The following is a 15,881-nucleotide window of genomic DNA, read 5'->3' as shown; positions in this document are numbered from 1 at the left end:
AAGATAGAAGGACATATCAAGAAGAAAAATGTTCAATAAGTGAAAGATCACATCGAGAAAGAAGAAATGAATCCGACCATATCTTGTAATGCATTGGCCAAAATTACCACTCCTCAAACTATCAAGACAGAAGAACATATCAAGAAGAAAAATGTTCAAGAAGTGAAAGATCACATCGAGCATCAAGAAATGAATCCGACCATATCTTGTAATGCATTGGAAGAAATTACCACTCCTGAAACTCTCAAGATAGAAGGAAATATCAAGAAGAAAAGGATTCAAGCAGTGAAATATCACATTGAGCATCAACAACAAGTTCCCCAACTTTTAAAGGATAACACCACTTTGATGCAAAATTGAATGAAACAACAAGAAGATCAACATCATAGTGAAAGAAGTTTTGATGTAGGCAATTGGGTATTTTTACGACTACATTTCAAGCAAGCTATTTATGAGAAGGAAATGTTGGCAATACTACATGCATTTAAGAAAAGGTGACCTTATCTAATGGGAAGACACTTCAAGGTAAAAATAGATCATGATAGTCTTAATTACTTTTTAGAACAAAGATTATATTTAGAAGAATAGAAAAAATGGGTCACAAATATGTTGAGTTATGAATTTGAAATCATCTACAAAAAAGGGAAGAAAAATGTTGTTGCAGGTGCACTCTCAAGAAAGGATGAGGATGTGGAAGCATTGTTTTGTGATATTTCATTTATCCAACTAGATTGGGTAAATGAAGCAAGGGATGAATGGAAGAAGGGCGAAGAAGTGTGGCCACTCATTCAAAAGTTGCAGAAGATCCCAGTTCAAACAATATTGCCAGAATTTAATGAGGAAGGAAAAATCACATTGGAACTTGGACCAATTACAGCAACAAGAACCTGATAGCTACGAAATCGATCAATTTTAGAGTATCTCATCAAGTGGAAGAACTTACCTGTTGAAGATACCACATGGGAGGACAACAATTTTATACAGAAGCATCAAGAACTACTCAAGCATTGAGGACAACACTTTTAGAAGGAGAGGGGCATGTTAGGTCCCTATACTACTAGTGTAACCCCTTATTGTTATTAGTACAACCCCCTTATTATATTTTTGTTCTTATGTAGTCCCCATATTGTTATTATTGTGCCCCATAGAAGCCCACTATTGTTATTATTGTGCCCTTACATTATTATTGTTATGTCGGTTCTGATTATATTATGATCCCTTAGACTCCTATATATATAAAGGAGGTCTTGTCATTTGTATCATCCAAGAATTGTTCATTTGTGTAATGTAAAGAAGGTTGCCCCCTCGAAGAGGCTGAATTCTAAGGAATTTATATTTATTTTCTATTTTTTTGTGAGCTCGTTTCATAACATTCACTCTATATTGTGCACCAACAAAACCCTTAATCACTGGCCCTTTTGGCAACGACCTGCAAGCAGATTGCAGTCTCATTCGAAGTGACTACGGGAGGATGTAGAACTAGGCTTTTGTAGCCTTGAAGGAATAGGAGATGTGGTACTATTATGTTATCTTATTCTTATCATTTATAAATCACTTCAACACATTATATTAATCACTTAAACATGCCATATAAAACCATAAACCATCAGTGTGTTGAAGTAAAATGCAATTTTAATAGTTGCTACTCTACAACAGATAATAAGAAAATATACACATCAAAACACCAAGTTAACATGTTTGACCCCAGTGTAGGGCTACGTCAACAAGAAATGTTTCTTAATATAATAAATCTTTCAACAACAACTAGTTCTTGGCCTGCACACTAAGTTGTAGGCTTTCTATGCACTCCACTATAGACTCTTCTTCAGGCCTTTGTGTTGTTAGCTGCAGAGCCTCTCCTTTTCTACCAAATTAAACATCACAATAATTCACGCATAACACTAATATGGATCAAAACTGATTGATATCTCTTCTTATTATCTTACCCTATATATACTATTACATTGTAGGGTTACATCATCAAAATACCATCGACTCCTGAAAACAAGAAACTATGGCCCCAAAACCCTTTGATCCCTTACAAAATCATGTGTTTTTACAAAAAACATGGGCTTCAACCCACCCCGAAGCCCTTATGACACTGTGCGGTATATTAAAAAATTATGTAATTAAAAAAATTGATAGATTTAAAAAATAAGGAAAAACAAACTTTTGATTAAAATTAACCTGAAAAACTGTAGTGAAAATATCCATTTCATCTATAATTTAGGCTACGACATTATTATTTATATATATACACACTAGTCTAGATCCATCGTTGTGAGAGAGATCAAATCTCTTTCTCTCTAAAAGACATTATTATTTATATATATACACACTAGTCTAGATCCATCACTGTGAGAGAGATCAAATCTCTTTTCTCTCTAAAATACGTTTGCATATAAAGAGATTTGATCCCTTAGGTGCTTGGTAGATTCACAATTAAGATGGATCTAGCTTGGTTTAATTTCCCCCTTTAAATAGGTTAAATTCCATATGAATACTATGCATCAATACCATGGGTTCTCAATACCATGGATCCATACAATAATCCATTTTTATTTTTATTATTATTTTATTTTTACAGGGTTATTTTTTTTCAATGCGTACATACTCTACCCCGTCTAGTTTTGAACCTGTGACCTTTTAGGAGGAAACACATGCTCTTAACCATTAGGCTCACTGAAGTTGTATAAAAGATAGATGTATAATTCATTGAATTTTTAATATAAAATTAACATTGGGCATTAAAAAAGTGTTATTAATTATAAAAAAAATTCAATCTGGGTCATAGCTAAAATATTTCAATGCCTCTTGTGAAGTAAAATATTTCAATATTAACTATATATATGGTTAAAATATTTCAATATTAACTGTATATATGGTTAAACAAAAAACTATGTATATATCACATAAAACAATTCAAAAAATAACATGTTATTTAAAAAAAATCAAGTAATGTCACATTTTAGCACTATTCTACATTTTAGCATGTTGTTAGGTATATTTTTTTGTTAATTTTGTATGAAAGCTAGCAAAAGTTTGTTGGAATTGCCAGTTTAAATTGAGTTCAAGGAAATAAATCCATTTATATATTCAAAAAATACAATTTCAATCATGAAAAATAATATATATATATATATATATATATATATAATTTGCACAAAATGATTGATTTTATGTAGTTGATCTCTTACTATAAAATAATTTATATATAATAAAAACATTTGCTTAATTTTATTATCATTTTATATTATCGTTTATAGATAATTTATACATTAAAACTTAATAAAAATTATTATTCTTTTGTAAATGATCTTCCTTATCCAGCTATTACATAATTGTTTGCCATGTACGTTAACTACCCTCTATATTATGTATTGCAGATTTAACCTAGTTATTAAAAAACAAGGAAAAGTTAAGAAAGTGTATACCATGATAAAATAATCTCTCTCCCCATATATAACCTCTGTTATGTATTGCAGATTTAAACTAGTTATTAAAAAAAAATATATATATAACATGATAATATATATATATATTCCTGGGATGCAAGTGATTCTCACTTCATCAAGATATTCCTCGCTAAGGCAGCTTTCATCTGTGAGACTTGAAAACTATTCTATAATAATACAAAAGAAAATCCATAGTATGTTTAAAAATACGTTTGTGTACAGGAAAATAAATTGAGGGATTTTAGCTGCTTGGGATAGGGAGATATGGAGTAAACGTGAGCAGGTAGTGTAGTGCGTATATTTTCAGTTTCTAAACAACTTGTATGTAATATTCAAAAAGTCAGTTTCTATATAAATTGAATGTAATTTACATATGACATGCGCTGCCGTTGCGAATGACTCTTATATTTTTCAATTCTTACCCATGTGATATAACGATTTTTATTATAATAATTTGACGCTGGATTAAATCCAAATAATCTATATATATGGAAGGAAAAAGAATCTCATATATATATTCCAAAATATTGTTATTATTATAATAAATTTTAAATTTTTATTTTGTATTGTATAGGGTTATTTTTATTTAAATGATAGGTTTTGTATATAACAATTAATAGTTGATTTAATATATAAATTAAACAAAGTAAACCCAAATTTATTTTATATATATATATATATATATATCTTACTCAAATTTATCATATATTTAATAATTTTTGGGCTTAATATTAATTTATTAATCAACATAATTATATTATTAAATATAATTGATATAAGTTTTAATACACCAATTATTATATAAAAGAGGGATATTGTCATATATCAATTATATTTAGTAAATTATGTGATTGTGCTAGTAAATACAATTATCAATAATTGGAACTTGTCAATGGAGTGTGGGGTTTAAGTTTTCGCTCTGCAAAATGAGATAATTCAGGGTGAAGTCTTGAAGGGCCTTAGGACCTCCCTTCATTTCAATGCACTCCTCATATTGCCATTCCCTCTATTCATACAAAATGCATGCAGAAAAGGTAGATTTTTCTGAGGACCCCCATAGAGGCCAAGTCATTTAGAGAACTCCACCCCTAACCTTGCAGCGCTCAATGGACCTTGGCATGCACTTGAATACCACTAGTTTTTCAAAAAGGAAATCGTCAGTAGGCTCTCCAAGTGAAGGATAAAGGGAGGAGTAGGAGGTATTTTCTTGAATTTCCACCCCACCTCCTAGATTAATAACCAACTCAACTCCAAATACATCAAATCCATCCGACAAGTGACAAAACTACCCCTCCCCCTTTCCTAGACTTAACTTATCAGCCAGTGACTCTTGCTTCTCCTCACTCCCCACTATATTCTACTAACTTAGTATCTTGATAGCTACATAGTAGATAACCTTCATTAGAACTTCTCTTTAGTCGTTAGTCTTATAGCCCATCTTCTAGTTTCTTGTGCATCATTCTCACAACAGACATTGAAAGCAGAGATGGTAAAAACCCTAGGTTCTTGATTCTCTCACGTCCACTTGTTGATGATCCACGAAGACAAAAGAGGAAGTGCATCAAAAGAAAGAATGAGGATCCTTCCCTAGTTCTACACAAGGACATGCAATGGATTGAGATTCTCAGTATGGAAAATGAGTTGGCATTCTGCTAGCAAAAGCATGTCCATGGTTTTTCTATAAGTGGATAGAGAAAAAAAGAAAACCATCTTTTGGATATGCCCCAAAATGCTTGATATTAGATACGGGTTGGATGGGCTATCTCACAAAGACAAAAGAGGATGCACAAAGGTGCTTCAATTAAACATGGTTTAGGAGATATTGGGTACTCTATTTAAAACCCCGGACAATAGATTTTGATGTGAAATCGAAAAAAATAAAATAAATAAATAAATAAATTTATGCCCATCTAGGTTCAACTTCCACAGCTTCACCTAATATTTTAGTTTGAGGAAATATTCATGGAAATTTTGAATACACTAGGTTTTTTTTACGTAGCGGTAACTCACAAATCCTGAGCTAGAGGAGGAAATGAAATCCTATCTATTGCTCAAAGCAGGGCTCACTTAGAAATCAATGCTAGAAAATAGAAATCCAATATTTGGGCTCGTAGTGAATCTATCCCTAGAAAAGTTCCTAAATGAAGTTCCTCTCCTTCAATTACAAGGGACTAACCAACCCCTCATAAACGTTGGCTATGAAATGACTAATGGAGCTCCATTCCCTCACATCCTACTCTTATAGGAGTATATGGTTGAACGAATAAAGGTCATTTCATCTCTCTAATAAATTCTCTAGTATTGGTTTTTTCTTGCTTTGGATGCAATTAGGAGATTTGGGGTTAATGTCTCTAGATGAGACAATAAATGGGTTCGTTTAATTTTGACCTAGTCCTTCAAATCATGACTTTCCATCATAATGCTCTCTAGAGAAATGGAAAAAATCCTTCCTTTTCATAAATGTGTCTAGTCCCTTTAGAAATCATGAGTTTATTGGTCAAACATTCCTACACTCCCTTATATGGACTATGGAATTGTTATCATGGAAGGGGACCTAAATTTCACATTAGGAGTTGTTGATGTCTAGGGAAACTCTGCAATAATTGACCCGTAGATGAACTTGTTTATCTATTCGATTGAGAAAATGGGATTTTGTGACATCCTTTCAACCAAGATTTCACCCACATGGTCAAACAATAGGAAAAAAATCTTATTGAATTGCCAAAATGTCAGATCATTTCATCATTTAAAGGCCCTCCATAACTCTAGCACCAGGTTTTGTTGAAGATCCATGGTTGGTGGGATTTTGATCGCTATCACATTCTCTTAAATTTAGATCTCTTCCCCTCTAAGAATATAATTATATTCAAACTTAATCCTTCTTGGCTTGAAAACCCAACTTTTATTGAATCACTGAAATCCAACTAGATCCCCTTTTACCTTGAGTCCCAATCGCCCCTTCCCAACAATAAAATCCCACCAAATCCTAGAATTGTCAAACTAATTGATGATTAAGTGGGCAAGGGAAAACAATAAGAAGAGGCGCACAATAAAAACCTAGCGAAAATCAAGGCTAAATTGAAAAATACATGAGAAAATATCCAAGAGACGACCACAATGGGCCAAAAGGAAGAGATAAAGGAATTTGGGGATTAAAGAGAAATTGCTCCGAGAAAAGGAAAACTAATGAAGGCCGAAGAGTAGAACCATTTGGTTACATGTAGAGGATGACAACACCATGTAATTTCACAATATTTCAAAGCAAAGGATATCTGTTTACACTATTTGGGAGATCAAAAAGACAGATTGGCTCCCTTGCAACCTCCTTCAAATATATCAAAAGAAGGATGCAATTATTTTAGGGATATTTTTCTACTCCTCCGAGAGCCACCATACAGGAAGTACTAAATGTGATCAACCTTTTCCCCAAATTTATAAACTACGAAGGGAACATATCCTTAATGGCTAAGGTCACAAAATAAAAGCTATAATTTTACATAGTTTCCAAAGAGGAAAAACCCCAAGTCAAATGGACGCCATATTGAGTTACACCTAGAATGTTACAACTTTATAGTAGATGACCTTATCTCTATAATGGAATAATGAAGGACTTCATGACAAGTTATTTCCCCCTTTAGTTCCTCTTTATCCCAAACTCATACTCAGCTACATTCTTTTAACTCTTTCATATGATTTCCTTAACTCTACTACAATATTATTTTATTGCTCATTTCCCTATACCTGAAAGACATCTTGTCGAATCACATTTCTCTAAATAAAATTATATTCTTGTAAAATCATGATATTCATTATTTCATTAGCCTTTCCCAAGAAGGCCTTCGTTTTATAGACACTAAGAAACAAAGAGAGATTCTCGATAAATTTGATCTCTCAAAATATTTTGATCAGGTAAATTATATTTACCTAAAAATCCTCTTAACTCATTTAGGCTTCTCTCACTTCTTTATAACCTGGGTGATGAACTACATCAACAAAACCTATTTTAGCTTGCTAATTAATGGAGGAACCTCTCCATTCTTCCAAATAAAAAGAAGCCTTAGGTAGGGCTATCCACTTTCACCCCTTTCTTCCTCGTTGCAAAAGGAGTAAGAAAAGAAATCATGGATTCAAAATCGCGAGGAGATTTCAAAGGGATTGAAATATGTCAATGTTTCAAGCTCTCACCTTTATTATTTGTAGAGAATATTTTGGTTTTCTTTGAAGGGAACATATCCTACCTTGAGTCTCTAAAATACATGTTTTGGTTATTCATTAATGCTATAGGAATGAAGATAAACCATGCAAAATTTTCCATCATTGCTTGCAGGGTCGCAGAAAGGGTGAAAGCCTTTGTGGAGGAAATTTTCTCCAAAAATATTAATCAATTGGGATCTGGATTAAAATATCCACGTTTTACTTTAAAACTTCTAAAATATCTCAAATCGGAATAGAGATGGCTTTTGGAAAATATGAAAAAGAGAGTATGAATTTGGTGCAATAAATTACGCTCAAGGGCATGAAGATTGATGTTGTGTAAATTAGTTACGGAAGATTTCCAAGTTTTTTGGGCTTCATTAACCTGGATCCCTTTCAACATTCTACAAAAACTTAAACAATTTATCAAAAAAAATATTTCCGCAAACATGGAAGAAAAAGATACCTTTAAAGGTACTTCTGGTTATTTCTTGTACATTTGATTCCTCTATCTGAACATGTGTTGATGCCTTGTTTGAAGGGGTGACAGTCTCTCTATTAAGTTTAATGAGTGTTAATCGTTTCTTCAAACTGAAGTGAGTCCATCTACGGTTGAGTTTATTCACTCCCAACTGAGGGAACCAAAGCTGAAGAAAAAATTGTGAACCAAGTTCTTACAAGTAGAATTTGTAATCGGGTGGCAAAGTGAAAACTGGAGCATGGTGGAACAAAAAGGAATTGTAACTCACAAAAATGTTGGGGATTTTTCTGAGAAAATCCCAAAAACAAACAAAATAAACTCCACAGAGGCAATGCTCTGTTTCCTTTACTCCAGGATCTTTTTGTGCACAGGGAAGCTTTAAAAAAAATGACTGAAGAACAGAGTATTACACCACCATAAAATGATTTCTATTCAAAAATATATTGCCTCATACATATTCATCCTCTTTTACTGAGAGGGATTTACCAAAAACAACATTCAACCAACAAAAACAAACTCTGTCTCCTCCTGAGTATTTACACTGCTGGTGTGTAAAAACCCATTTACATTTACTGCTGTAAAACTATTTTACTCATACTGCTGTAAAAAAAAAATTACATATGAAGCTCAAAAACATTATATGTCTGCTTCACTCCCCGCACTGCTGTGCATTTCCTCTTGCAAAAATCAACAAAGTTCAACTCCTGGAAAATACATGTGCTCCTCTAATTTTCCTTTATGCACTGTTGTGCATTCATATCTTTTCAAAAAACAATCTTTCGCTGCTGCGAGCTTCTGGTTCCTCCCATGTGTAAATGTATTACAACTATGAGTTTTTTTTTACATGGCTCGTTATATGAAAAAAAAACTTAAAAAAAAACATATGTCAAAACTGCCGTAGATAAAAAAACTTAAATGTTCACCTACGCATATGACACTGCATTAATAAAAGGTATGGTCAACGAAACTTAATTTTACTCCACACAACATTTACTGCAGGCTCGTATGCATCTTGGAACAATCGACAGCGGAGATCGATGGAGCAGATCGGACGGTGGACAAGAATATCGGGAGGCCTCTACCTGCTGAACGATAGCACCCGAGAAGTGACTTCTGCTTACGTATGCTGAGATCCACGCGTCTGCACTATATTATATCGGGCTCTTATGTACGGAAACTACCTTGTGACCAAAAGCGGTCCGATATCCCTCAAGCGGTTTATGGTTTCGTTCTGGCAGTTTTGGGCGTTGTACGTCTGCCCAGTTGAAATTATATTTCAACACTCCCCTCTAATTTCAACTGCTGGGCATTCAGTCATACCCAGACACTTCCTCAAAAATTCAAAACTTTTCTGATCCAGTGGCTTTGTCAAAATGTCTGCTACCTGTTCTTGAGTCCTGCAATGTTCTAGGATAATTTCTCCATTGTTCACCAATTCTCTGATGTAGTGAAACCTTGTATCAATGTGTTTCGTTCTCTTATGAAACACTGAATTCTTTGACAATGCAATAGCTGAGCTATTGTCACAAAAAATCACCGTCGCTTTTGCCTGCTCTTGGCCTAAGCTCCTCAACATTCTTCTCATCCACACTGCTTGACATGCTGCTGCTGTAGCTGCCACATATTCAACCTCTGCTATAGACAATGCTACAATGGACTGCTTCTTAGAAGCCCATGAAATGGCTCCTGAACCCATATGAAAAACATAACCGGAAGTGCTTTTCCGATCATCTACACTTCCAGCCCAATCACTATCAGTGTATCCAACCAAATCTGAATGTTCTGAGACATTATATAAAATTCCAAACATTTTGGTACCTTTGACATACCTCAAAATTCTTTTTGCTGCCTGCCAATGTGCCTCCTTTGGCCTCTCCATAAATCTGGAAATTAAACTAACAGCAAACATAATGTCAAGCGTAGTTGCTATTAAATACATAAGGCTGCCAACAATACTCTTGTACAAACTAGGATCAAAATCCTTGCTGCTGTCCTCTCTGTTGAGTTTTAATCCCATTACTGTGGGAGTGATCGCTGCCTTGCATTATTGCATGTTAAATCTGCTCAATACTTGATTTACATATCTTGCTTGTGAGATAAAAATTCCTTTTTCATTTTGATCTACTTCTATGCCTAAGAAGTATCTCAACAAACCCATGTCAGTCATTTCAAATTCCTCTTTCATGACTTATTTGAAATTCTCAATAAGATAAGCATCATTTCCTGTGAAAATAACATCATCAACATATAAGACAACAATCAAAATTTTACCATCTTTTTCTTTGATGTAGACTGTGGGTTCTCCCTCACATTTGTCAAATTCATTATCCAATAGATAAGAATCTATCTTGCTGTACCATGCTCTTGGCGCTTGCTTCAACCCATAAAGAGCTTTCTTCAATCTACACACTTTGTGCTCTTCACCTTTCTTCTCATAGCCTAGAGGCTGTTCAACATAAACCTCTTCCTTTAACACTCCATTTAGGAATGCTGACTTCACGTCCATTTGGTAGACTTTCCATTTGGTTTATGCTACTATGGACAACACTGCTCTCACGGTTTACATTCTTGCAACCGGTGCGAAAGTCTCCTCATAATCTCTCCCATACTGCTGTTTGTATCCTTTGACAATGAGCCTTGCCTTATGTCTTTCTATCTTGCCTTCAGCATTGCTCTTGGTCTTGTAGACCCATTTCACTCCAATGACTTCTTTGCCTTTTGGTAGCTCAACCAAATCCCATGTTTTGTTTCTCTCTATGGCATTCATCTCCTCATCCATAGCTTCTATCCATTTCCTATCTTTAATTGCATCCTCGAAATGAATAGGATCATCAACATGACAATACAAGGAAAATAAGGAATTCATTCCTCCATCATAAATATCACTTAGATTTCTAAATTTCTTACCTCGTTCACTTGGTGTGCAAGTGCTTGAAGATGCACTTGAATTTCCTCCTTGTGGTGTGCTTGGAGAAGCACTCTCATTTATCCTCAATGGTGTCCCTTTCTGTCCTTGTGTTGGCGCTGCTGTTTGGGGATGCATTTCAGCCACCTCCTCATCATCTTCATCATGAGACAAATAGTTTTTAACATTAACTGTCTTCTCTATGCTTCCATCCCAAGCTTCCTCTTCAAGGAGTTGAACATCTATGCTGACAAAAAGCTTCTTGGTGGATGGAATATACAACCTGTAAGCTTTGGATTCCTCACTGTATCCAATGAAGATGCATTTCTCCCCTTTGCTGTCCAACTTCCTCCTCAGCTGATCTGGAATGTGTGCATAAGCCACACATCCAAAAACTCTCATGTGGGTGACTCCTTGCTTTCTCCCACTCCATGCTTCTTCCGGCACTTTGTTCAACACTGCTTTTGTAGGACACCTGTTCAGAATATACACTGCACAATTTACAGCTTCAGCCCAATAATCATTTGGAAAATGCTTTGCCTTCAGCATGCTCCTCGCCATATCCATGATGGTCCTGTTCTTCCTTTCAGCAACTCCATTTTTCTGTGGGGTGTACCTAGCTGTAAACTGTTTGTGAATTCCATTTTCTCTACAAAATCGTAGGAATTCCTTGGAGATATACTCATCTCCTCTGTCAGTTCTCAAAACTTTTATATGCAGCCTGCTTTGGATTTGCACAAGTGCTTTGAAATTTCGGAATTTTTCAAACACTTCACTTTTGTTTTTAAGAAAATATACCCAAGTTTTTCTTGTAAAGTCATCAATAAATGTTAGGAAATATTGGCTGCCTGCTAATGATGGAGCTTGCATTGGTCCACATAAATCTGAGTGGATGATCTCTAAGGGTGCCTTTACCCTTATGCTTTTACCTGATGGAAAACATTCTCTATGTTGTTTCCCCAATATGCAACCTTCACAAAGGCTGTCCGGTTTCTCTATCAATGGTAATCCTCTTACCATTCCTTTTCTGCTTAACAAGTTTAGACCTCCAAAATTGAGATGTCCAAATCTCAAGTGCCACAACCAATTTTCATCCTTTGGCATGCTTTGGAAAGCCTCTTGTGTAACTGCTGCAATTACATTCTTGTTTTTCAAATCTGCCCTGATCCGTAGAGGGAACATCCTATTCCTTGTCATCTTCACTTCAACAATGCATCTTTTGCTGGGTGCTATATCCATGATGGTGCATACATCATTTTTAAAGAAAACATTGTACCCCTTATGGACAAGCTGTCAAATACTGAAGAGGTTACATCTCATTCCAGGGACATAGTAGACATCTGCTATGGTTTTCTTTTCTCCTTTCTTTGTAAATATTTTTACCTCTCCTTTTCCCTTAACATAAATTTTGCTATCAGTTCCTAGTGTGACTTCTGATTTCATATTTTTATCTAGGGCAGAAAAGAGGGCTATGTTTCCTGTCATATGGTTGCTGCAACCTGAGTCTAAAAACCATATGTCTTCACTGTTTGTTTCAACCATGTTACAAGCTAACAACACATTATCTTGACTGCTGTTTTCTCTAGTGACATTTGCATTTGATCTATTGTTCATATCATGCTACTTCTTCCTACATTCACTGGCATAATGCCCATATTTTTTACAATAATAGCATTGGACATTGGATTTTTCATACCTTTGTCCTTGAGCATGATGTTGTCCTCTTTGTTGGCTGCTGCCTTGGCCTTGGTTCTGATTTGGATTACTGCCTCTTCCTTGTGCATTTGCTGGGCTGTTCCTTCCACCTCTGTTCTGGCTTCTGCCTCTTCCTCTTTTGTTTCCTCTGCCTTGACCTCTTCCTCTTCCAAAGGACATCTGGGTCTTAAAGGCTTGCTCTAGAGATGAGTTTTCATTCCTACTCAACCTCTGCTCATGTGTTATCAGTGATGCATGAAGCTCATCAACTGAAAAGTTTGAGAGATCCTTTGTCTCCTCTATGGTGGTGACAATTGCATCAAACTTTGAGGGTAAGACCCTCAATATTTTCTCCACAATCCTCCTTTCTTCAATGGTTTCTCCATGAGTCCTCATCTGTGTGACCAAACCAATCACATGTGTGAAGAATGAGTCAATATTATCTGACTCCTTCATGCTCAGATTCTCAAAATCTTTTCTCAGCAATTGTAGTTTTGTTGTCTTCACTCTCTCCATGCCTTGATAGGCTGTCTTGAGGGTTTGCCATGCTTCATTTGTTGTCTTAGCTGCTGCTAACCTTGGAAACACACTCTGGTCTACTGCTAGATACAACAACACACGGGCTTTTGAATCCTTATTCCTATTGCTCTTCAACAGATCCTTCTCTGCTGGAGTTAATCTATTAAACTCATTTTCATCTGCTGGTTCTTCAAAACCATCTTCAACTATTTCCCATAAATCTTGAGAGGCAAACAGGGCTCTCATAGTTATTGCCCAATAGTCATAGTTTTTCCCATTAAACTGTGGGAGCTGGGTGTTAAACATACCCATACTAGTGCTAGTGCTAGCAATTCCTTGCATCCTCAACTATGCTTTGAATTTCTTGACTGTGTGTTTAAAGCACTGACTGTTTCTTCAGTAGTAACAAAAAGAAAACTTTGAGGAATACCTGAATCTTGTGTTGACTGTGTCTTCACTCTGCTGGAGAAGATTTACTGCTGCAACAAAAGACTCCTCCTTTCAGCTTCTTGAACACTTTCAAAGAGCCTAAGCCTGCTCTGATACCACTGTTGGGGATTTTTCTGAGAAAATCCCAAAAACAAACAAAATAAACTCCACAGAGGCAATGCTCTGTTTCCTTTACTTCAGGATCTTTTTGTGCACAGGGAAGCTTTAAAAAAAATGACTGAAGAACAGAGTAGTACACCACCATAAAATGATTTCTATTCAAAAATATATTGCCTCATACATATTCATCCTCTTTTACTGAGAGGGATTTACCAAAAACAACATTCAACCAACAAAAACAAAATTTGTCTCCTCCTGAGTATTTACACTGTTGATGTGTAAAAACCCATTTACATTTACTGCTGTAAAACTATTTACTCATACTGCTGTAAAAAAAAATTTACATATGAAGCTCAAAAACATTATATGTCTGCTTCACTCCCCACACTGCTGTGCATTTCCTCTTGCAAAAGTCAACAAAGTTCAACTCCTGGAAAATACATGCGCTCCTCTGCTTTTCCTTTATGCACTTCTCTGCATTCATATCTTTTCAAAAAACAATCTTTCGCTGCTGCGAGCTTCTGGTTCCTCCCATGTGTAAATGTATTACAACTATGAGTTTTTTTTACATGGCTCGTTATATGAAAAAAAAAAACTTAAACAAAAACATATGTCAAAACTAAAACGAACAAACTTAATTTCTTTACGTGCCGTAAATAAAAAAACTTAAATGTTCACCTACGCATATGACACTGCATTAATAAAAGGTATGGTCAACGAAACTTAATTTTACTCCACGCAACATTTACTGCAGGCTCGTATGCATCTTGGAACAATCGACGGCGGAGATCGATGGAGCAGATCGGACGGTGGACAAGAATATCGGGAGGCCTATACATGCTGAATGATAGCACCCGAGAAGTGACTTCTGCTTACGTATGCTGAGAGCCACGCGTCTGCACTATATTGTATCGGGCTCTTGTGTACGGAAACTGCCTTGTGACCAAAAGCGGTCCGATATCCCTCAAGCGGTTTATGGTTTCGTTCTGGCGGTTTTGGGCGTTGTACATGTGTTGATGCCTTGTTTGAAGGGGTGACAGTCTCTCTGTTAAGTTTAATGAGTGTTAATCGTTTCTTCAAACTGAAGTGAGTCCATCTACGGTTGAGTTTGTTCACTCCCAACTGAGGGAACCAAAGCTGAAGAAAAAATTGTGAACCAAGTTATTACTAGTAGAATTTGTAATCGGGTGGCAAAGTGAAAACTGGAGCGCGGTGGAACAAAAAGGAATTGTAACTCAAAAAAATCATTCCCACTTGTGATGCGATTGGAACCTATTCTTGAATTCTGTAACAGTCAATGAACAACCATTGACACGGTAAAAAATAGTGAATTTCCAGCTATTCTTGAATTCTGTAACAGTCAATGTATTCATGTTCCACCATTAACTCATGTATTATATTCACAAGACATGCAAGACATAAGTAAGATTGATCACTACCCCTTGGTTGGTTGCAGGATGCACCTGGTCGCTTATGTGTGGGTGTAATTAACAGGAAGAAAGACAACTTATAATTACTACAACAATCAACTAAGATGTTAATATTTGTTGCGTACCTTTGAGACGAAGATATCCTTTATCAATGAGCAGAGGGACAGATAAAAAGGCCGTGAAACCGAACGCACTGGTCGGCCAAAAAGCAACTCTGGGAACATCATATTCGTCTGCAATAATCTGCGTCTTTGATAAAAGTCCATCCAACACAATAAAGGTTATTGGAGGAACGTTGGGAAGATGTCGGAGTTTCTCCATCAACTTCCCTAAATGAATATGAGCATGAATTTCCATGGAATTGAAGAGCCGAATTTCCATGGAATCGAAGAGTTCTGGAAGATTTTGATTTTGACTACACTCGTGTTAGGGCAGCAGCCCGTCTGGCACAGCTTCGAATCTTATTTTCCTATTCACGAAACCTTCACGGTTTACAATTGCCCAGAATCAGAGAGGCGCCGGCCGACAAAACATTGGCCAAGTTCATGAAAGGCTTTATGTGGCCCTGCAAGGGAATTGGAAATAATAGGGCATGGAGGGGAACTGATTCCGATGCTTCCATGGTAAGGCAGTGAGAGGGCTCTGAACTCTGG

At 35.8% G+C, this 15,881-nt stretch overlaps 1 protein-coding gene across 1 annotated transcript in view; it reads right to left on the bottom strand.

Moving 5' to 3' along the window:
- Positions 1–15,609, bottom strand: part of LOC149254324 (gibberellic acid methyltransferase 2-like) — a 40,897-nt gene extending 25,288 nt beyond the window's left edge. The window contains exon 1 of the mRNA XM_089454756.1: positions 15,354–15,609. Coding sequence (XP_089310882.1) covers positions 15,354–15,609 — 256 coding nt within the window. The remainder of the gene's footprint in view (positions 1–15,353) is intronic.
- Between the last annotated feature and the right edge of the window lie 272 nt (positions 15,610–15,881).

Source organism: Pinus tabuliformis, chromosome 7 (genome assembly GCF_031772625.1).
Source record: "Pinus tabuliformis cultivar Carrire ecotype Pingquan chromosome 7, CPIR1, whole genome shotgun sequence".
NCBI classification, from domain to species: Eukaryota; Viridiplantae; Streptophyta; class Pinopsida; order Pinales; family Pinaceae; genus Pinus; species Pinus tabuliformis.
This window is presented reverse-complemented; position numbering and strand designations above follow the sequence as displayed.